The 23,469-nt window shown below is 42.3% G+C and overlaps 2 protein-coding genes across 2 annotated transcripts in view; both read left to right on the top strand.

Annotated features, from left to right (window-relative positions):
- Window positions 1-23,469, top strand: part of LOC129707300 (E3 ubiquitin-protein ligase Itchy-like) — an 82,887-nt gene that overhangs the window by 20,263 nt on the left and 39,155 nt on the right. Inside the window, exons 2-7 of the mRNA XM_055652238.1 lie at window positions 5,593-5,681; window positions 7,181-7,323; window positions 8,695-8,819; window positions 16,681-16,815; window positions 17,795-17,855; window positions 20,854-21,026. Of these exons, the coding sequence (XP_055508213.1) occupies window positions 5,613-5,681; window positions 7,181-7,323; window positions 8,695-8,819; window positions 16,681-16,815; window positions 17,795-17,855; window positions 20,854-21,026 (706 nt within the window). The 5' untranslated portion in view covers window positions 5,593-5,612. The remainder of the gene's footprint in view (window positions 1-5,592; window positions 5,682-7,180; window positions 7,324-8,694; window positions 8,820-16,680; window positions 16,816-17,794; window positions 17,856-20,853; window positions 21,027-23,469) is intronic.
- On the top strand, window positions 8,826-12,610 carry LOC129707301 (uncharacterized). Its single transcript, XM_055652239.1, has 2 exons — window positions 8,826-9,275; window positions 9,421-12,610. Exon 2 carries the CDS (start codon window positions 10,469-10,471, stop codon window positions 11,291-11,293), a length of 825 nt encoding a protein of 274 aa, XP_055508214.1. The 5' UTR covers window positions 8,826-9,275; window positions 9,421-10,468; the 3' UTR covers window positions 11,294-12,610.

The raw sequence follows: 23,469 nt of genomic DNA, 5'->3' as shown, positions 1-23,469 counted from the left end.
TGTGCATTAAATGTGAACTTTTTTCTTGGAAGCAATTAATGCATGATTTGTAACTTCAAACTTGTAAGCAAAATTAAATAGTTGCAGGCTTGCTATTTTAAGGCTAAAATGAAATGGTGAACATGGCATTGAAGAGACTTCATGGATCTTTTCCAGCTTGGAAGGATCTACGCCAAGGTTTAGTTTTTGGCTCACAATTGCTTCCTATCTACTTTAATGATCTGGAGAAGGGAGCAAAGTATAAGGCATTCAGGTTTGATGATGATGCAAAGGTAGGCGAGAGGGCATGTTGTAAAGATGATATTTGGACTCTGTAACAGGATATACATAGGTTGGGTGAATTGTGAAAACGTGGCAACTGGAGTTTAATGTTGAAGATTGTGAAGTCACTCGCTTCAATAGGAGGAATCTAGAGGCAGACAGCTATCTAGGTGGAGAAAAGGCACAGATGAGTGAATTGCAGAAGTATCTAGGTGTTCTTGCATTGCAGAAAGTCAGCAGACAAGAGCAGCAAGTTGTTAGAAGGCAAATTACATATTAGCATGTCATGCAAAAGAGTAGGAGTATAGAAACAGGGAAATATTGATGCAATTATATTGGTCATGCCACACCTGCTCTAATGGTCAATGGTTCTTTATTGTGACGTACCGAGATATGATAACTTCTTTTATGCAAACAGTTCAGCAAAGTATTACTAAACATAAGCACAATCCTAGATTGAGTGCAACCGGATGGCGCCGTCAGCGATGGCAGCTTCGCCTACAGTCTTGTCTGTCTTTTCATCTTTTTTTGTTATTTTTAGTGTGTTTTAAAAAGCATTTCTTAATATTCTTTGGTTTGTTTTATATGGGGGGGGGGGGATTCGGGGGAAACTTTTTTTCAATCTCTTACCTTGCATGAGATGCTTTTTTTTTTTTTTCCTGATCGTATCTCCGGTCGCTCTGCGGCCTAACATCATGGAGCTGGCGGCCTTGCTCGAGACTAACTTTGAGCCCCACCATGAGCCGTGGACTTGCCATCGGAGCCAGCGATCCCTTGCCTGGGATCAATGCTCCCAACTGCGGCCTGCGGATTTCAGCATCCGGGAGCTCGCAATCTTGGGTAGAGACTGATGTCTGGAAGCTCCAAGCCGCAGGAGGTTCGACCAGCCCCGACTCGGGAGTCCAATCGCCCGGTGTGGGGAGCTGAAACCCCCCCCCCCCCAACGCGGGAGCTTGATCTCCCCGATGCAGAGGGCTCGTCCGCCGGTTGCGGGAGCCAAGATCGCCCCGATAACGGAAGGTTCAAGTCCCCTGACCGCGGGAGAACAAAAAAGGGAAGAAGATTGAACTTTTTATACATCACAGTAAGGAATGTGGAAGTCGCTGTGAAGGATGTTCTTTTTTAAAAAACGTGTTTTGTTGCTCTTTATTGGTATGATTATGGCAATCTGAATTTCACTGCACCTTAATCGGTACATGTGACAATATACTCGCCATGAAAGTGTATAGAAATGGTCCACTGAAACAATATACAACGGTCGCCAGGTTTTGCTGCTATTTTCAAAGTGCAAATTGCTTTAAGTGCAGCGGTCCATGAAGGCCTGTTGTCCTGATTGTGTTGCTTGGCCAGGCGAAGTTGTAGGCTTCCTCTATGCTGCGGCGCCCAGTCCATGCGCTTGATCTCTTGGAACATCGGCTGATCCAGTCGATCCCCAGGATAGAACATGGCCTCCAGCCCTCGCCTCTGGAGTACTGTGCAATTTTAGTCTCCTTGTTAAAGAAAGGATGTGTAGTCATTGGAGGCTGTTCACAAAAAAAATCACTGGAATGAGAGATTGTATTTATAGTCCTTGCAATTTAGAAAAGCAGAGATTATCTTATTGAAACATACAAAGTACTGAGGGAGCATGAAATGATAGATACTGAAATGTTTCCAGTAATACCCAAATCTCAAACAGGGGGGGGAAAACAGTGAAACTCTTTTAATTCTACTCATAATTTTGGTGAGAGTAGCAGATATTCTGGAGTTAGGAGCGGTCTTTTAGAACTGAAGTTTTAATTAACTTTTTGTAGAGGTTGGTGAATCTGGAATCCATTATTTCAGATGTTCGTGGAGGCTATACCATTCTGGTATATGAAGAAGTAGAAACATGTTTAAGACGTCAGTAAATTGAGGGAACTGGCATCAAAGAGGCAATGCTGGGGCAGATCAGCCATGCTGCTAGTTTGGCAGGCCAGTGTTCAGAGGCCGAGTGACCCAATCCTGCTCCATTATTGTAATGGTCTTATGATGAAAACAAGAATCTGGGAATCATTTATTAAATTGTGCATAACAATGTAATTGCAATAATTTTGTTTTATTAATAGTCTTGATAGTTTGGAACTGTTGTGCTATATTAAATCATGGATAATTCAAAGGACATTAGTTTGATACTTTCAAAAACTGTTAAAAAAATTAGTGAATGTGGGTCAATGAAGGTCCCAAGCCACATATCATTATGCACTTACAGTACACAAAGTTACAACTTGGTATTTTTCCAGTAAAGACAATTTAACCTCAAAATGGACAGGCTAGATGCAGGAAAAATGTTCCCGATGTTGGGGGAGTCCAGAACCAGGGGTCACAGTGTAATGCCCCTGTCCCACTTAGGAAACCGGAATGGAAACCTCTGGAGACTTTGCGCCCCATCCAAGGTTTCTGTGTGGTTCCCGGAGGTTTTTGTCAGTCTCCCTACCTGCTTCCACTACCTGCAACCACCTGCAACCTCCAGGAACCGCACGGAAAGCTTGGGTGGGGCGCAAAGTCTCCAGAGGTTTCCGTTCAGGTTTCCTAAGTGGGACAGGGGCATAAGAATACGGGGTGGGCCATTTAGGACTGAGATGAGTAAAAACTTCACCCAGAAAGTTGTGAATCTGGAATTCTCTGCCACAGAAGGCAGTGGAGGCAAATTCAGTGGATGTTTTCAAGAGAGAGTTAGATATAGCTCTTAGGGCTAACAGAATCAAGAGATATGGGGAGAAAGCAGGAACGGGGTGCTGATTTTGGATGATCAGACATGATCATATTGAATGGCGGTGATGATTCGAATGGGCTATTCCTGCACCTATTTTCTATGTAAAACAAACTTCTGCTCTTGTTGTAAGCCTTGAAGGAAAGCACCAAGATGATACTTACGAAAGCTCTAAGGAAGCTATTATTTTGGTTTGGTTAGATCACTAAGTTCTATTATAAAACTCAACGCATTGGAATAACTCAGTGGGTCACAGCATCGTGAAGGGAATGGATAGGTCCCTGCCTAAAACATCACCTACCCATTTCCTCATCATGATGTCAGGTGACCTGCTGAGTTACTCCAGCACTTTGTGTTTTTGCTCAAGTTTCCCGCCTAGGCAGTTCCTTGTGCCTCCATTAACTTCAGTTCATGGACTCCATGCTACTAACTCCTGTACTACTTGTATCTACAGCAAAGTACATTCTTGGTGTGGTGAACATTCAGTGCTGCACAGTGGGTTCGTCTCCAACTGGAACTTCTAACCTCTCTCTTTGCGGAAAATATACATCTTTCTAAGTTCCGAAAATTGAACGTTTTGATCAAAGTAATTATATGATGTGATACAATAGAACTTTATTCATCCCAGGAGGGAAATTGATCTGCCACAGTCATCAAGCACAAGATGCATGAAACATGAAATTAAAGTGACGAGTGGAAAGGATTGGGGATGTGCAATTGTTTGGCAATGGGCCAGTGGCGATATGTTTTGATGGAACGGGCCTGTGATGGAATCAAAAGCATTCAATGATGCTTTTGCTCCAAAGAAAACACTAGGTCTTTTTAAAATAAAATAAAAATAAAAAAAATAAAAAATTGGATTGTCTTTCTTTTTGCAGGAACAGAATCTCCTAACTGATTTAGTAATTGGAGCCAATGCAACAAAATATGTTCTTTCAACACAGGCCACTAGAAACTTTTGTTTTATTAATACACTCAAACTTCTATCTTCCTGTATCTTTTTAATATACAGTAGCAGATGCGTTCCAGGAGAGCCAAACATTCAGAAATTGTCGTCCAGTGCTACATTTATACACCACCTTCAAATGGGAGAGTCATTGTGTATAATAATTATATGTGATATGAGGAGGAATTTCTTTAGCCAGAGGGTGGTGAATCTGTGAATTAATTCCCATAGACGGCAGTGGAGACCAAGCCATTTGGTATTTTTGAAGCGGAGATTGATAGATTCTTGATTAGCAAAGAGTGTCAAAGGTTATGGGGAGAAGGCAGGAGAATGAGGTTGAGGGAGCAAAAAAATACATAAGCCATGATCGAATGGGGGAGCATTTTGATGGGCCAAATGGCTGATGGTCTTAAAATTAGCTCATACAATAAATGAATTTGAAATGTCTGTGTTGTGGTTTGTCAAATGGCTCGTTCGGAGAATGAAGTTATTGACATGGTGGCGCAGTGGTGGAGGTGCTGTCTGAATGAAGATTGTACGTTCTCCCCGTGTCCTACACTCCAGATGTATAGGTTTGTAGCTTAATTAGCTTGGTAAAATTGTAAATTGTTCCTAGTGTGTGTGTGTGTAGAATAGTGTTAGTGTACGAAGATTGATGGCCGGCGCGGACTCTTTGGGCCGAGGGCCTGTTTCCGTGTGGAATCTCAAATCTAATCTAAATATGAAAGTCTTTGTTTATCAGGAGAAGCAAATAGTCTCTTGGAGAACCTCTCAGTAGAATTTGAAATCAAACCACATCAAGTTTTTATACTCTCAAGAACAAAGATAACAACAGGCAATTCAATACAATTTTCAGTAGCTGCAATGACATTCTTTACTTCAATATTTGAGTCTGACAAATGGTTCTATTGAATTATGTGAGTACACTGTAACTGACAAGACATTATTAAATGTTGAATCACCTTTGGGTCAAAGTAATTCACGTGGAAGGTTTAAAAGCTTTTGAATACAAAGAACCCAGGCATCCAAAATCAGTGTTGTCAGGGCTGATTGCCCAGTTATTGATAGACAGTATGTGTGTGTATATATATATATATATATATATATATATATATATATACACACACACATATATACATACACACACACATATTATATGTATGTGTGTGTGTATATATATATATATATATGACAAAAGTCTTGTCTAGATCCTTCTTTGATCTATTTTGCAACCCGCTGAGTTGCTCTAGCACTTTGCGTTTTGCCCAATAAATCAAATGTCCATTAGTATTTTTCCAAGCTGTTATTGCTTTGTGACCACTTGAATGTTTTTCTCCTATTAAACCTATTTGTCTATTTTTCTATATACCTATTAAAGCAGTGTAATTTGGGAATATTCATCTTTTCAATGTATTCGAATTTCAATATAGGATGGTGCCTTAGACTTTTACTCTTCGATTCTGTATTTCACTCTTATCGATTGTAGAAACTTTAGGTCGGAGGGTGTTATTTGGAAGAGATTATCTTTTCTTTCCATCTTGTAATTCAGGACCATTGGTTCATTGGTTATTGTCATTTTATTAAATGGGTTTGAATTATGCTAATGAAATAATTGTATTGAAATCACTTAATTTAACTGATTTTCTTTTTGTAGGTTCACACGGAGCCTGAACCATGGCCACAAATGGTGCAAATTCTGCTTCAGTAAGCAACCACGCAACAAAATCACAACTTGGGATAAAACATTGCGGTGGGTTCTGAGGATTAAACGCCGGTTGGATTCTACCCCTGGCTGCGCGGCTCCAAATCCAGCGACGGATTCGCCGCTCGTGAACGGCTTGGGCTCCGTCCGGCCGCGGGAAACGCCGGTTGGAGCTCCAACCCTGCGGGCAACTCTACCCTGGGCGCGGCTCCGAATCCAGCGACGCTCCGCGATGTTGTGTGTTTCGGCGGCCCACAGCGCTCCGGAGCTTGGCCGCTGCGACGCCGCCGACTCCCGACATTTGCGGAGCTGGGGCGTCAGGCCGCGGGCCGCGCTGGATTTGGAGCGCCTCGCAGCCAGGCGTAGAGTTGCCGGGGTCGGAGCTACAACCAGCGCCGCCCACAGCCCCACCGGCCACAGCGCTGGATGGGGACTAAGAATTAAAGTTTACCCCTCACACCCCCTTCACATAAAAGCCCTCCAAACTAACTGACTAACATTTAAGCAATGATTTACAGATGTTTAAGCGTCTCCCGGTCTCCAGGGAGGAGGCAGCCGTTACAGTAGTACAGACCTGGGTTGACCGTGGGTCGTTTTGGGTCAAGTTTGGCGCCAAACGCAAGCTTTGGTGCGCAGACGACATCTGGAAAAAATGGCCGGTTTTCGGAGCTTTTCCCCCCCCCCCCCCCCCCCCCCTTTTTTTTTTTTTTTTTTTTTTTTTTTTTGTTTTTTTTGTTTTGCAAGTTTGCACTAGTTGTGACATGGTCCTCTTTAAATATTGGCACCACATGGGGCGCACCCCCCCCCCCACCGGCAAGTGATTAATTAAATACATGATCAGGAGACTAGGTTACTCTGCTTTTTAAAATGCTGCTACCTATTCAATGGTCAATCTGCCCCCAATAGGACATAGTTTTTCTTAACATCGAAGTGCCAGTTTTTTGATGCCTGTTGCAGCACATTTAAAATGTATTCTTTTTGATCAATTATAATCTGAGGATTTTACATTTATTCTAAACTCTATCACAGATTTTGAAACCGAGTTGAGACTTTAGATGTAAGAATGCATAGCCTTCTGTGTATTCTGCTTACCTGGGCAAAACAAATAATCTAAATCAGAAAGTGGAGAGGAGAGAAAAGACATCTCTGTACGGTACAAAGAACCACTTTCATCAAAAGTGACATCTTCACTTTTAATGTAAATTCAGGCTGTTTATAATGTCCTTCATTCTGACACCATCACCTTGCATTCACTTCCATGTGTTTGCTCTTTGTGTTTTTCTTTTTGATAGTGTTTGCTGGCTGGGCAGGTGCAGGGGGGGGGGGGGGGGGGGGGGGGGGGGGTACGTTTATTCCAGGCAATTCATGGTTGTTAAGATTGTTAATAGTTGCTATTTGGAAGATTCCATGTGTGCTGAGTAATGATTCACAATTAATAAATTATATCTTGGTGTGCAGTTGTCAAATTTGTGATGGCTTTACAGTTTGGCTATGTAATCCCACTCCTTGTTTAAGAGAGCTTCTCTTTTTGTTTGTTGCAGTCATTTGTGCAAAACTCAAGGAAAATAAGAAGAACTGGTTTGGGCCCAGTCCCTATGTGGAAGTGGCAGTTGATGGCCAGTCAAAGAAAACTGAGAAACTTACCAACACACACAACCCCAAGTGGAAACAGCAAGTCACAGTGTATGTTGGATATTTTACATGCCTCGTCATTTCATGTTACCAGTACCGATTAGTACAAGAGACTTATTTTCCATGTTGAGAAACAAAGGGCAAAAATAAAAAAGATATGGATGATTTATTGAAATATTTTACTTTTTAGATAATAAAACCAATGTTATCAGTTTAAGTAAGTTCTTTGACTGTAAGAGTGTATTTGTTCCTGCCACCATAACCCAGCCTCATCCTATTGTTATGCCATATGTGTTGTTTAGTAGGGTTGGTGACATTTTTGAAGTGACATTTGAAGAGTCAGTATTTTTGGCTGGAATCCAGTTTCCCTAACTCAAAATTCCTTCCGAATGAGCAAGACATCAATTGACCACGTAATGTGAACTAGTGTTGTAAGCAACCCAGCCAAGGTTGTCTTCCTTGGAGGTTGCTAGAAAACAGACTCGGTTTCTAAAACAGCCCGATCATTTCTCCATGGTTCCAATCTAGAAATGATCAAAAGATGGAAATTTGTCATGGTAAAATATCAGGTAATCGATGTCGGGTTGTTGCTAATCCTCCTGCTTTTGGAAGAGTTTGACATTCCCACATTGACCTCATCAGCCACCTCGGAACCCCAAAAAACTAATGCGGAAGCAAGTCATCTTGATCCTAAAGGGCTGCCTAAAAGGGAAGCTAAGCCATGCTATGAGTATAACACACTTGTGGATTAAAAACAAGCCCTACTCTTTACTGTAGATTGTGGCCCTCAATCTATCTTTATCACCACATGTTGAGATCAACACAGAGCGCATTTCAAGTTGAGCTTCCCTCTCATCAATGTGATTTGGTGTTCTATCAACAACCATTAAAGTTTACATGATTTTGTTTCAGCAATAGCACAGTCCAGCATGTATATGGGGCCTTTCACCCAATGTGTCCAAGCCAACCAAGGTGCATTCCTGAGCTAGTATAATTTGCCTTCATTTGGCCAAACGCCTCTAACCTTCTCCTGTCCATGAACTGACCCAAATATCTTTTAAATGTTGTAATTGTACCCACCTCCATTAATTTATCCTGCAGGTTATCCCCAGGTACCCACCACCGTCTGATTTAGGAGCTTTTTCCTTTTGCCCCAGTTTTTTCTCATTTCGTTGTTTCCCATATCTTTCGAACAAGGAACTGCAAATGCTGGTTTCTACAAAAGGACGCAAAGTACTGGAGTAACTAAGTGGGTCAGGCAGCATCTATGGCAAACATGGAAAGGTGACGTTTTGGATCGGGACCTTTCTTCAGACTGATTGTAGAGGGAGGAAGAAAGCTATCAAGAACATTGAAAGTTATATGATTTTGTTTTAGAAGGGTTTTATTTCTAAACTTGTTCATTCTCTTTTATTTACGCAGGATTATAACACCGTTCAGCTTGATCACTTTTAGGGTATGGAGCCATCAGACTCTGAAATCAGATGTCCTGCTGGGATCAGCCACTCTGGATATCTGTGAGACGTTAAAATCTAATAATATGAAATGTGAGTTTGTCTGGCTACTTGACAGTCTTGCCACTATCAGCTGTCAGGAATAGCTCCTTGCTTTTTTTTCATTTCATGTGATTAGTAATAAACCTGACACAGACTGCTGCTCTTTGCCAAGTATTTTGCTGACTGAAAGGTCAGTCCAACTGTGATATGACAATGGATAAGAAATTGGGACAAGGAATGTAACTAGGGAACAAACCCGAAAAGGATTATGTATTTCACCATTTTTGTTGTCCTCTTTAATAGTTTCCACAAAGGAAAGTAGTAGATGCATTTTTAATTCGTTGGAAGCCAAGGTTTGAAGAATTTGGTTTTCTCTAAAAGACGGAACAGTGAGCTGAATTGGCAGTCCTAGAATTAAATTAAATGTTAACAAGACTTGCATTTATATAAAGAGACACACAAGGAACTGCAGATGTGAGTTTAGAGGGAAAAAAACATAGTGCTGAAGTAACTCGGTGGGTCAGACAACATCTTTGGATGTCATGTATAGACGCCGTTTCGGGTCAGGACTCTTCTTCAGACTGCTGAAGATGGATCCCGACCCCAAACAGCATCTTCCATGTCTTCCATAGATGCTGCCTGACCCGCTGAGTTATTCCAGCACTTTTTATTTGCAATTATGTAACATATTTAATGAAATAACAATTCCCAAAACTAAGTAGTACCATCACCCAAAAAAAAGGAATATGGATAGATGAGATAAGATACTTTATTGTCATATGTACCATGAAGGCACAGTGACAGTCTCTCTGTTTTTCCATGTACAGTACACAAACAAGTCGTCACAAGGCGCAGACAAAGTTACAAAGTATCTTTAATATGGTTGGTCCTCCTTTGTCCCTACCACCACCACCACCACCACCAAAGGTCCCTCTTGTTCTCGGCGGCCACCACACGCTGGGTTCCCCCTTTGTTCTTTGACCTCGGCCCCCAGGTACTCTGCAGGTCAGGTCAGGCACCTCATGTAATGACTGTCCTTTAGTGAGTGATCTCGGGTGGAGATCAACCAGGACCTTGACAACCTCTCTACAGAAGAAGTCAGAAAAGCTATCAAACAACTTTCTTGTGGCCAAGTTCCAGGACCAGATTCAATCCCTGCTGAAGTGTACAAAGCAGGCCCAGTCATGTTGCCTAAGCTGACTGAGCTTTTCCAGTCCATGTGGAATGAAGGGAAGGTCCCACAACAGCTGAAAGATGCCAGCACAATCCACATCTACAAGAGGAAAGGCAACCGCCAATCTTGTGACAGGGAAGATCCTGGCTCAGTTTCTGCTCAACCGACTTCTCCAACACCTCGAGCAGGGTCTCCTCCGAGAAAGCCAATGTGGCTTCCGTGCAGAGTGTGGAACTGTAGACATGATATTTGCTGCACGTCAGATCTTGGAAAAATGCCAAGAGCAGCTCAGTGACCTCTTTGTGACCTTTGTTGACCGTACCAAGGCCTTCGATATGGTCAGCAGAGATGGCTTGTGGAAGATAATGGAGAAGTTTGGCTGTCACTATTGTCCACGATGGCGTGATGATGAAAGTATTAGATGATGGAGATGAGTCGGAAGCCTTCCTAGTGACAAACGGCGTGAAGCAAGGCTGCGTTCTTGCCCCTACACTCTTTAGCATGGTCTTCTCCGCCATGCTGACTGATGCGTTCTGTGACTATGGGGATGGTAGTCATAGAAGTCAAGTACAAGACTGACAGTGGGTTATTCAACCTCGGGCGCCTACAGGCTGTTACAAAGGTGAAGGAGACCGTCATCAGCGACTACGCATTCGCTGATGATTGCGCCCCCAACGCCAGCACAGAGCAGAAGATGCAGCACAAAATGGGCTGCCTCTCACGAGCCTGCGACAACTTAGGTCTCACCATCAGCAGTAAAAAGACTGACGTTATGTACCAGCCTGCACCTGCAATGCCCTACCAAGAGCCACACATCACAGTAAAGAGGCAGGAGCTACTGGCAGTCGATAATTTCACCTATCTCGGCAGCACACTCTCACGAGCATTAAACATAGATGCAGAGCTCAACAACAGGATCTCCAAGACCAGCGCTGCCTTGGCAGACTTCGTGAAAATGTTTGGGAGAGGACTCGGCGTTCCCACCAAGATGAAGGTCCACCGTGAGAAGGTAGTTCTCACTACCTTCCTCTATGCCTGTGAGACCTGGACTGTCTACAGCAGACACGCCAAGCAGCTCAACCACTTTCACTTACGCTGTCTCCGCAGACTCCTCCACATTACGTGGCAGGACAAAATCCCGGACACGGAAGACCTGCAATGGGCCGGCATCCCCAGCGTCTACACCCTCCTTCAGAAAGCCCAAGCCAGATGGGCTGCCATGTCATCCGAATGCCAGACTGTCGGCTGCCAAAACAGCTGTTGTACGGAGAACTGTGTCGGGGCAAGTGCTCAGTTGGGGGGCAGAAGAAACGCCTCAAAGTGTCCCTCACAGACCTTAACATCAATCTGAATACTTGGGAGCCGCTTGCTCTGGACCGCCCAACTTGGCGAAACAAGATCACCACAGGAGCGCGTGCAGCTGAGAAGAAACGCACTGCAGAAGCTCAGAGGAAACGCGCCACGCGCAAGGCTCGAGTCACATCAGCTTCTTCTGCAGCGCCCACCCAACTGTGTCCCATATGCGGGTGAGCCTTCTGGGCCCGGATCAGTCTCACCAGTCACCTCCACACCCACAAACAAAAACACTGAAGTCATGGTCTTCTTCGACTACGAAGGACGAACAACAAAACAAGAACATGCGATTACAATTTACCAAAACCTCTCTTTGGAACTGGGCATGTTGCAAGCAAGTAATGTTGTATCTTTAAATGATTGTCTTGCAAGAACAACATTTTTCTTGTTTGTTTTGAAATGTAAGTGGGTTTAACATGATATTTTCCAGACACTCTCCTCTCCCACGAGGCAAGAGGGACAGAAGTGTGAAATCATACATCTCCAGATTCACGGGCAGATTCTTCCCAACTATTATCAGGCAACTGAACCATCCCTGTACCAACTAGAGTGGTCCTGACCTCCCATCTACCTTACTGGACTTTATCTTGCACTAAATATTATTCCTTTTATCCTATATCTGTACACTTGACGGTTTGATTGTGATGATGTATAGTCTTTCCGCTGATTGGCTAGCATGCAACAAAAAAGCTTTTCACTGTACCTCAGTACACTTGACAGTAAACTAAATTACAGCAAGGAAACAACATTTGGCCCAACTAGTCCATGCCAACCAAGGTGCCCCATCTAACTAGTGCTATTTGCCTGTGTTTGGCGTATTTCCCTCTAAACCTGTCCTATCCACGTAGATGCTGGATTACAGGATACAAACCAATTAAAATTATAAAGTAGATTTGCATTTTTAGACATGTGGACGATTGATTGCATGACCGAGTTTTTTTGCTTTCCTCCTAGGAGGTAATATCAAACTCTCTGGCATCTAGTATCTTTCTGAAATAGCCAACATTCCTGTCATGTTTTACCAAGTTATTGACCATGTACGGAGTTCTTCAGCCATGCCAGTCCTCGACTGACAATGCTACATACAAACCTGCAGAACCGGATTTGTGTTAAGAATATTATTTGTCTCACCCCGCCCAGGTACTCAGGCTTGTTGTGGCATCTCCATCCGCCACTGGCAATTGTCTTCAGCTGCCTGCGGCCTGAGCCTAAGCTCCTCCTTAAATGACTGCTTCTCTCCATGTATTTAAGATATTCCCAAAAAATCCGTCATTTGAGATGCTTTTAGTTACATGACTAATTTCTCCTCTGGTAGCATTGTGCTGATTTCTATGCAGTGAAATCACCCATAAAGTGCCTTGAGAGTTTGACTTTAAAAAATAAACTTTGCGTTGTTTTCACACTCCTTTCAAGATGTCCCTAAACATTTTTCAGCCTATCAAGTACTTTGGCGTTGTAGTGAGGGCAATGTGGCAGCCACGAAGAAAATACTGCGGCAAACTTTCTCAAACAGCAGAGTGCTCATGACCAAATAATCTGTTTTTGTAATTGTTTAGGAATAAATGTATGCCAGTCCACCAACAATAATTTTTTAATGCAGTATATTTTTAACTATATAATATAAATCCACATTATTGCTTTATCAATTTGGTTTATCTTGCCACTACCCAGTGAGTGAACTTTAGTCCTCGTTTCAGTTTGGCTTGGTGCTAAACCACACTGCATGTATTCTTGGATATATTGTTCTCTAACCCTGAGAGTAGAAAGGTTTATTACTTTGTCATCTTTTTGTAACTATGTAACTTCATGGTTCAGTTGTTCAATTTATTTTGGTAGTAACTTGACAGTGCAGATTTACTGAACGCATTGCAGGGTATTTACTCGAGTTAGTGTGAACACTTGCTATAAAAGAAACACAAAAGGACCCAAAGGATGCTGGAGTACCTCAGCAGGTCAGGCAGCATCTCTGGAGAACACAAACCCGGTGACATTTTGTGTTCCTGAAATGTCGCCTGACAATGTTCTACAGAGATGCTGCCTGTCCTGCTGAGCACTTTGTGTCCTTTTGTGTATTTACTGCATCTGCAGATGCTGTTCTTTTGTTTTTATATAAAAGAAGCACATTTTGTTCACAAATAACTTTTTTCTTACAAGGGAAATTAACTTGCAAAGAATTAATGATTCACGTTTGGGTCCTATGGCAGAATTTGACCCACACAACATGATATTGGTGATGGGGGATTAGTCCACTTTTTTTTATCCTTGACTCTGTGTACTTTTGCAATTGAAATCCAGACCATGCTGTTCAGTTGGCAGTGTTTATTCCAATTCGTGTAGCTCTAATGTTAGGTTTTGGCCATGACATCATGTTGCGGCACAGGGAAGTGGTGCTGGATAGGCAAAGTTTCTAATTGCCTTTCCTTCCTCTTCAAAAATTGCAATGTAATCACTGTGGTGACCTTTTAAACTGAGTCACTCGAAGACTGACGCTGGTTGATATATGAGTCTGTATTTTCATGAATAAAGACTTTTATATCTACCAAGTTAAGTCTCAGTGTAGACACAAAATGCTGGACTAACTCAGCAGGTCAAGCGACATCTCTGGAGAAAAAGAAAAGCCAACGTTTCAGGTCTGAACTGTTCTTAAGACTATTCATTTTCTCCAGAAATGCTGCCTGACCCACTGAGTTACTCCAGCACTTTGTGTCTATTTTTGGTATGAAACCAGTATCTGCAGTTCCTTCCTACTCTGAATCAGTTTAAAAGGTCACCAGAGTGATTAGAAACAGATGTTCTGTAGGAGACTCTCTTGGTAGAACCCCTCAAACAAAGTATATCGTTATTATATGCTTGAGATCAAAAGATAACAGCAGATTCAACGGCATTTCAATAGCTACAATAATATTATTTTGAAGAAAGTGCTGCAGCAACTGCAGGTCATGCAGCATCTCTGGAGAAAAAGGAGGGGTGGCGTTTTGGGTCGGGACCCTTCTTCAGACTGGAAGTAAGGTGTGTGGGGGGGGGGAGGGAGAAATGGGACTAGAGGTGCTACAAGGCCAGAACAAATCGGAGTCGGCAATGGATGACCAAGGAAGGGTGGTGCCCATAATGGTCCATTGTTGGCTGAAGTACAGGTGATAATGAAGTGATACAGGAATGCGAGCAGTGGAACCAGTAGGATGACTAGGGTGGGGAGAGAGGGAATGCAGGGGTTACTTGAAATTGAAGAAATCAACGTTCATTCCGCTGGGTTGTAAGTTGCACAAGAGAAATGAGGTTGTGCTCCTACAATTTGCTTGTGGCCTCACACAGTGCAGGAAGCTCAGGTCGGAAAGGTGAGTATGGGAATGGGAAGGGGAGTTAAATGTTTGGCAACTGGGAGATCGGTTTGGCCAAATCGGACAGAGCGTAATTTGGATTTTCTTCAAAATTTAGAGTCTGATAAAGGATCCATTGAATTACATAGTTACAATGTTGCTGACAAGACACCTCAATGTTCCAAGCCCATTGCTGGTTCAATGTGATTCGTATGGATGGTCCAATAACTTCTGAGGACAGGGAAGGAACCCAATCACCCAGACTGGCATTAGTGTTGTGAGGGCTGACTCTCTTGAAAACACAAATACCCCATTATTGATAGACAGACAAATATACCTCTGACCATGTTTGGATGTGCCAAGTGACTGATAAGTCTGGTTTGGAAGCTTCCTTAGTTTAGAGATACAGGGCGGAAACCGGCCCTTCGGCCCACTGAATCCACACCGACCAACTAGCATACAGTACACTAACACACCATACACAATAGGGATGATTTGCCTGTGTTTACCAAAGGCAAATGAACCTACAAAACCTACATGTCTTTGGAGTGTGAGAGGAAAGCGGAGCACCCGGAGAAAATCCATGCAGTCACAGGAAGAGCCTATAAACTCCGTACCGACAGCGCCTGTAGTCAGTATCAAACCCGGGTCTCCAGTGCTGTAAGATAACAGCTCTACAGCTGCACCACCGTGCCCTCCCCTCTATCTCAATGGTGTGAAATAACTTAAGATGAAGATTCCTGGGGCCAACTAACATATCTCATTGTTTTGCATTGTCCTCGTGCAGGAATGAGTCACAGTCATGAGTCAACAGCCTGTTTGTTTGCAAACCCGCCCTTTTAATCTCAAACTGATTACTGCTTTCAATGTACATTAGAAGAGATCCAAGGAATTGCAGATGCTGGTTTACATGAAGACCCAAAATACTGGAGTAAGGCAGGTCAGGCAGCATCTCCGGAGAACATAGATCTCTGAGATTCTGAGGACTGGTTCTTGTTTTGAATTAATGGCTCTATTTCCATATACTTTTATAAGACTGAATCATCACCAACAATGCCTGCCTTAAAATAGAGGCCAGATTTCCCATTGAAGCTGAGCATTAGTATGATCTTTTTATATTAGTGTGATCTACAGAGAAAATTCAGTGCATCTGGATCTCTCTCTCTCTCTCTCCCCCTCTCTCCCCCTCCCCCTCCCCCCCCCCCCCTCTCCCTCTCCCTCCCTCCCCCTCCCTCTCTCCCCCCCTCCCCCCTCCCTCTCTCCCCCCCCCTCCCCCCCCCCCCCCCCCCCCTGATGACACATGCTTCTGTAAATATATAGACTACTAAAACTTAAGTTTCCATTTTTTATGTTTTCATTTTGATATTAATTTAATTATGGATAATCCTTTTCTATAACCTGCACTTGAGATATAAATGAATATTCATGGTCAATATGATGGCTGAGAAATGTAATTATGTTAACTATTTTGATAACTTACTTTTGATAGCTACTTACAATAACAGACCTGTATAGTATGCTTTGATATCAACCAGTCTTCAAACGGGTCAGGCACGTGCCGTCAGGGGTAGGCAAGGTAGGCAGTGTCTACCCTGACTAAAATTATAAAACGGTAATTATTAAATATAAATAGTAAGGATTTCCAATTCATTTACTGAATTCCATATTTATTATTAAATGGTTATTTTAATAATCGATCTTAGGTAGGCATGTCACCCGTGCCTTTCATCCGCAGTACATATAATACACGTAACTATGTTCAACTCGCATGCCATGGATGCTGCTTCTAGCCTTCACTTACAACGGGCAATAAAGGCAGCTGAAATCCTGCCTTTGCACCGTGGACTGCGTGCATGGTGCTGCGCATGCCCACAGGAGAGGAGACCAATCTGCCCGTGCGCGTCTTTCACGACTTTCTGCACGTGCGCGGATTTTTACAATTTTCAAAAAGCTGACTGACTGCCTAGTGCCTACCCTGAGTGATTACTCACGGCACGTGCCTGATACATGTAATAAATCATTTAGTGCACTATTACTTTCTTGATATGTTTCTATTTATTTTCCCCAGTTGAAAACGTGGTTATAAAGTTACCACTCAACAATGACCGTGAGATTGTGGACGGTGGTGAGCTTATTGTATCCCTGGATGGATTAACTGTAGATCCTGAAGTCCTGACAAATGGAGATTTTACAGCTGCAACAAGTAAGTAAGAAAATTAAACTGCATTTGCTGTGCTGTGGGGACATTCCATTGAAATAATTCTGTATCTTAGATTAATCCTTCTCTGCACGTTGCCAGACTTTTAACAACTTGGATAAGTTGCCAGGTAAATGCTTGCAGTTGGTCTGTTGTAAACTTACTCTAATACAATGCTATGGCCAAAGACATTTTTTTCAAATACCCTATATGATGTAAAAAAACTCCTTCAACTATAAATGATTGCATGCATTGGCCAGATTATTGCTTTCATTAATTTCTGTGAAGATTGCTTATTATGTAGCACACAGATGATAAAAATGACAGTTCATGAATTTGGTGAAAATGATTTGAGTTAATGACATTAGCTAAAGCACAGTGTACGTATTTGTTCAAGAGAAAGGTGCATTCCATCATTTGGAAAGCAAATGCACCATTGAACTGGTTTTTAGATGCATATAATTTAAAATATCATTAAATATAAGTGCCTTTGACTTTATATGTTTTAGGATTATTACATTATACTAGATATACCAGATCCTTGTATGTTTACATAGTTGGGTAATAAATTAATGACAATTATATTTTTCTAACATATGTGGATTCAAAAGATTATGTGATAGCTGGCATGGATAGGAGGAACAAATTCCTAGTTAGGCTGGCACAGTGGCGCCGCGGTAGATTTGCTGCCCCACGGCGCCAGAGACCCGGCTTTGATCCTGATTACGGTTGCAGTTTGAAGGGAGTTTGTACGTTCCCACACTCCAAAGATGTACAGGTTTGTAGGTTAATTAGCTTCTGTAAATTGTCCCCCATGTGTAGGATAGTGTTAGTGTAAGGGGTGATCATTGGTTGACGCGGACTCGGGGCCGAAGGGCCTGTTTTCACACTGTATCTCTAAAGTCTAAACCCATATTCATCCCTACTATTATATCACCAATAAACTAGCTTAATTACAACAGTGCGCTCTTTTGATTTTTTACAGCCAACTCGACAAGTGATGGTTCCCGGTGTGGTAGTGAGGCATTTATACTTAATCCCTCCAGGTAAGGTCTTGCAGCTGTAGAGATCTTTCATTTATTTTCTAGTAAATAATACTACTACAAGAACGAACAAAGATCCCTCCCTGTTTTACAGACCACGATGATGCACATCCACAGTCAAGCAATAAAGCAAAAGATTCAGAAATCATTATTTCGCATTATAGTTGATTGAAATCTATTATTCGTGTGCTCTGGTTTTCTCCCACACTCCAAAGATCTACAGGTTGTAGATTAATTGGCTTCTGTAAATTGTCCCCAGTGTGTGTTAGTGTAGGGGGTGATCGTTCGTTGACGTGGACTCAGAGGGCCGAAGGGCCTGTTGAAGCATTATAGTCGGTTTGAAATCTATCCCAACAAAAGCATTATTATTGTACTTACCCATTTGATCCAGTTTTATTGTAGTAAAAAGCCACAGCCATGGCACGGTTGAAACCCTCCAGTCTGGTAATCTATGGGCTGGTAATTCCTGTAGTCTGGCATGTGTTGAATCTGGAGTACAAATCTAAAGGTAACTAATTTTAACTAAGGTCTCTAGTAAATTAACCTACTTAGGCCACTTTTACAATCTCAGCCGACAACATTTCTGACTGACAGAAACTTCATGTTACTGACAGTTCTCAGAACCCTTGCTTAACCCAGGAAGTGCCTAAGAACATAATATAAAGGAATGCATATACTGGTTTATACTAAAGATGGACACAAAATGCTGGAGTGACTCAGCAGATCAGGCAGCATCAGGCAGTAACTCGCTGAGTTATTCCAGCTCTTTATGTCAATCTTATACTTCCTCCTGCTCAGAGGAAGATGATCGGGAGCAATTTCTGTGGTCTGGATTTTCAGATCCTAAGGGTACTGGATGAGAGTGTTTTAAATCTGTAGTACATTTTCCCAAGCCCCCTTTAAACTACTCTTTTTAATGAGTTTCCAAGTAATCCAGCATCTTCAGTTCCTTATTTGTACTTTACACTTGACGTGTCTATACACACGTGACCTGCTCAGCACCGCGTGTTGTGAGTGTGTCTATACACGTGACCTGCTCAATAATGCGTGTTGTGAGCGTGTCTATACACACGTGACCTGCTCAGCACCGTGTGTTGTGAGTGTGTCTATACACGTGACCTGCTCAGTACCGAGTGTTGTGAGCGTGCCTATTGTGTGATATTACAGACTATTGATATCTAAGTTCAGTATCACCAAGCTATTAATCCATATTTTCAACACATTTCTAATCCTGTGCATTCATATTTAAAAAGAGATAAAAATCACTCTACTCACCCTGGCAATTTAGGATGTTTTACGAAGTATTTTTCAGTACCAAGGGTACTCCATTTTTGGTACAAAATTGGACAATCTCAAAAAAAATGATGCAAATAAAACCTTTCAAGTTCTAAAGGACGATAGCGGCCTTTGGCATGGCAGGGGACCTTGCCATCTAACCATTCTTTTTGTCACCATGCATTTTATTGTTGAACTGACCCAAAGGTGTGGATCCCACTGAGCTATTCGAGCTATCAACTGAAGTCTTCCCTTACTATTCAAGTAACTATATTATGTTGCCATTGAATTTCTGACATTGCAAATTCCTTCCATCCAACTATTGGCAAAACTGATTTAATTTTCTTTATTCTCTGTTCCAGTCTCTAAGCACCTTTGTTCTCTGAAACCGCATCCGAATGTTTGCATTTGTAGCGTTACATTTTTCTTTAGCTTAACACCGCATTTGTTCCGCGACTAATTCCACCATTTTCCACTGTCAAAATATGGGTTCACTATCCCCCAACTGTGGGTTGATCTCTGAAACGCTCGTTCAAGTTTTTTATGACTGGATTTTCCTTTCCTGGTTCATTATTAGGAGGCCTCTCCCAATTTGTTCCCTTCAACTTGAATTTGGCACGAATTCAAGTTGAAGAGAACAGAATGGGTGGGGCCTCCTAATAATCTTTCAGCCCACGTCAATGTCTGTGTGACGTGGACAAATCTTAGAATTTATGTAATTCACCAATCACACTCATTTAAACTCTCCTTTCTATCTAAGACAGTTTAATGTTCCTGGCAGCTGCTTGTGTAGCTTGGTGTCAAATCTTATTTGACTGTGCTCCTAAGAAGCACCTTGGGAACTCTGCTATAATTAAGAGGCGATATAATTTCAGTTTGTCGTTGTTACTTGTCAGACTTCATGGCACTGTGCAGCACCACCTCCATTTCATTCTGATCTACTAAAACACCAGTTGCACAGATTAACTTTGACATCATAATTTCACCAAAAATGTGAAAAGTTAATGGGGACTGATGAAGTCACGCTGATTTGTAATGCTCATAAACATTGGACTTAAAAATCAATATTTTAGATAATAGTAGTATCATCAGATTTGTTTCTCTGTGTTGTGGATTGTATGTTATTATATGGTGAGATTGCTTACCACCCCCCCCCCCCCCCCCAAACATTTTTACAATTTAGCCCATTTTTATCTTAATTCATAAACATTATCCCTCAATGCATATTGAAATTACAGATGCACTGTCCACGGCTATTGTCGAAGATGCATTATTCCAGCCACCAACAATGTAGTACATTATGTTCAGCAGAGATATTGTGGGCCGATAAGCCTGTTCCTGTTATGCACGGTTCCATGTTCTGTGGAAAAGAAGGGTCCCGGCCCGAAACATCTCCTATCCATTTTCTCCCGGCAGCACGCCTGACCTGCTGAGTTACTCCAGAATATTGCCAATGAATTGGTGCTTTCAGGGTGTGGGAGAGAAAATGATGTTTTAATTTTTGTATGTCAACATTCTGTTTTTATCTAAGACTACTGCAGCCAATGTAACTTGCATATGTTCTAAATCACAGCCCTTTTTGTGTAAGGGTTCATAGGATATTATATCTCGATGCAGGTTATTTTGAAAATCTTTTTATTGTTGATGATTTGACATGGAGAGTATCGGTTGAGTTTAATTTCTTTCTGCGTGCCAGAATTTTGATCAAGTGTCTGATCTCTTCCAGTGCAAATGGTGACGCCATCTCACAAGAAGGCTCGGTGGACTCTGGCTCTGCTGGTGAACATAACGTAAATGGCAGAGGTACTCCATCACCGTCTCCAAACTCAATGCCCATAAGGCCACCGAGACCCTTACGGCCTCCACCTCCTGTCCCTTCCAGACCTGACACTATACCAGGTAAATCATAGAGTATCTCTGAAGTGCAATTTAATTTACAATGTAATTTTGATTCTTAAATCATAATCATACAGCACGGAATCAGGCCCTTCAGCCCAACTTGCCCACACCGACCAAGATGCCCCATTTACACTAGTCGCACCTGCCCGCATTTAGCCCATATCCATCTAAACCGTTCCTATCCATGTACCTGTCCAAATGCCTCATCTACCTCCTTTGGCAGCTCGTTCCATTAACCTACCACAGTGAGTGAAAACCCTTGGGTTCCTTAGTAAATCTTTCCCCTCTCACCTTAAACCAATGTCCTCTGGTTCTTGATTCCCCGACTTTGGGTAAAAGGCTGTGCATCTACTCTATTCATTCTGCTCTTGATCATATACATCTCTATTAAATCATTGCTCAGCCTCCTGCGCTCCAAAGAGGCCGAGCAATGATCTATAGCTCAGGCCCTCTAGTCCTGAAAACATTCTCGGAAATCTTCTCTGCACTCTTTCCAGCTTAATATCTTTCCTATGGAAAGGTGGCCAAAACTGAACACAATACTCCAGCTGTGGCCTCGCCAACATCTTGTACAAAAATGCCTTCTTGACCAACTTATCTACCTGGGATACCACTTCCAAGGAACAATATCCCTGCACTTTTAGAGATTCCTGTGCTTTACAACACTCCCCAGAGACTTGCCATTTACCATGTAGATCATGCCCCGGTTTGGCATCCCAAAATCCAATACCTCTGACTTCCAATTCTTTGCTCACTGATCCTCTTCTGGGTAGAACTACTTTGTTCTAAGGCAAAAGCTCCAATGGTTGCAATATTTGGCTTTGAGCTGGCACATCTCTTTGATATTTATTTTTAGACTTTCACCATTCAGCCATCCTCCTACCATTGTGTTGGTGGCGGAGAGCCTAGAAAGCATTCAAAGCCTAGAATTTGAAGAAGGATCCAGACATAAAACATCACCTATCCATGTCCTCCAGAGATGCTGCTTGACCTGCCGAGTTACTCCAGCACTACGTTTTTTTTCGTAAATACCTTGCGCCTAGAACTTTTAATGCTACATTCTTCGAAAAGGATTGTCATTTAATGGAGTGTAAATAATTATGATTGAGTGTAAACACAAGAATTGCTATTCCAAAATGACACACAGTGCTGAAGAAACTCAGTAGGTCTGGTAGCATCTCTGGAGAACATGGATATGTGATATTTAGGGACTCTTCCTCAGACACATTTTAACATTGCTTTGGCAAGCCTTGTGGAATTTTGGTGTAGAAAATGTACACAGATAATTAATTTGTCTACCATAAAAATCTAATGTATTGTTTAATTGCGTTTTTTTTTAAAAAGGTGGAATTAACTTTTTTTATTGATTAAATAAATATTACTTTTAAACCCAAATGTAATCTTTAGGACTGGTAATATAATCTGAATTCTTGTCAGTCAGTTCCTAATTTAAGTTCCCATCATTGTTTTTTGTAACAGCATGTGATTTCTGCATTTGAGGTTTTGCTAGGGTGAACAGCTGTCAGCCTGCACACCTTCTAGAGATCAGTGATGACCTCCCATCTACATCATTGGAGACCTTCCCACTATCTTTCATTGGAGATAGACACAAAATGCTGGAGTAGGTCATAGTCTGAAGAAGGGTCTCAACCCGAAAGGTCACCCATTCCTTCTCTTCAGAGCTGCTGTCTGTCCCGCTGAGTTACTCCAGCATTTTATGTACAAAATGATGCTAGTTGGTGGTGGTTGCCGGAGGTTGCAGGTAAGACCTTCCACTACCTGCAACCTCCGGCAACCCCCTTCAACTAGCATCGCAACTGGCTAAAAAATTGACCGATTTTTAAAACGGCAACCTATTTGTACTCACGGCCGGTTTTTAATTTTTTTAAATAATCGCCGGAACATAGAAGAAGCAGAAACCACTTTCGACCATTAGGGAGACTGACAAAAACCTCCAGGAACCGCACAGAAACCTTGGGTGGGGCGCAATGTCTCCAGCGGTTTCCGTTCAGGTTTCCTAAGTGGGGCGGGCATTAGCATTGTTCAAATCCTGAAGTAACGGCCTTGCCTTGATCGAAGTATGCCAAGCCAAATAATGCACAAAATGTTGGAACAATCTCTTCAAGAATTTGCCACCTCAGAAACAAGGCCTACTATTTTTAGCTCTGAATTCAACCTCTTTTTTCTTTTCTCTCTTTAAATGAGTTTTTGATGCAGTTTTAATTGTTCTGCTCTTGTAGTTTAGGGTTGGAACATAAGGAGGTTCAGAGGAGCCTCAAGGACATTTTGTAGGGTGTGGAGCTGTAGCAGTTTGCGGAAGTGGGCAGCACAGTTGCGCAGCGGTAGAGTAGCTGCCTTACAATGCCAGAGGCCCAGGTTCAATCCTGATTGTATGGGCTGTCTGTACCGAGTTTGTACCTTCTCTCTGTCCGGGTGCCCAGTT

Source organism: Leucoraja erinacea, chromosome 21, assembly GCF_028641065.1.
Source record: "Leucoraja erinacea ecotype New England chromosome 21, Leri_hhj_1, whole genome shotgun sequence".
Taxonomy (NCBI): Eukaryota; Metazoa; Chordata; class Chondrichthyes; order Rajiformes; family Rajidae; genus Leucoraja; species Leucoraja erinaceus.
Note: the sequence above shows the minus strand (reverse complement) of the source record. Positions and strands in the feature narration are given on the sequence as shown.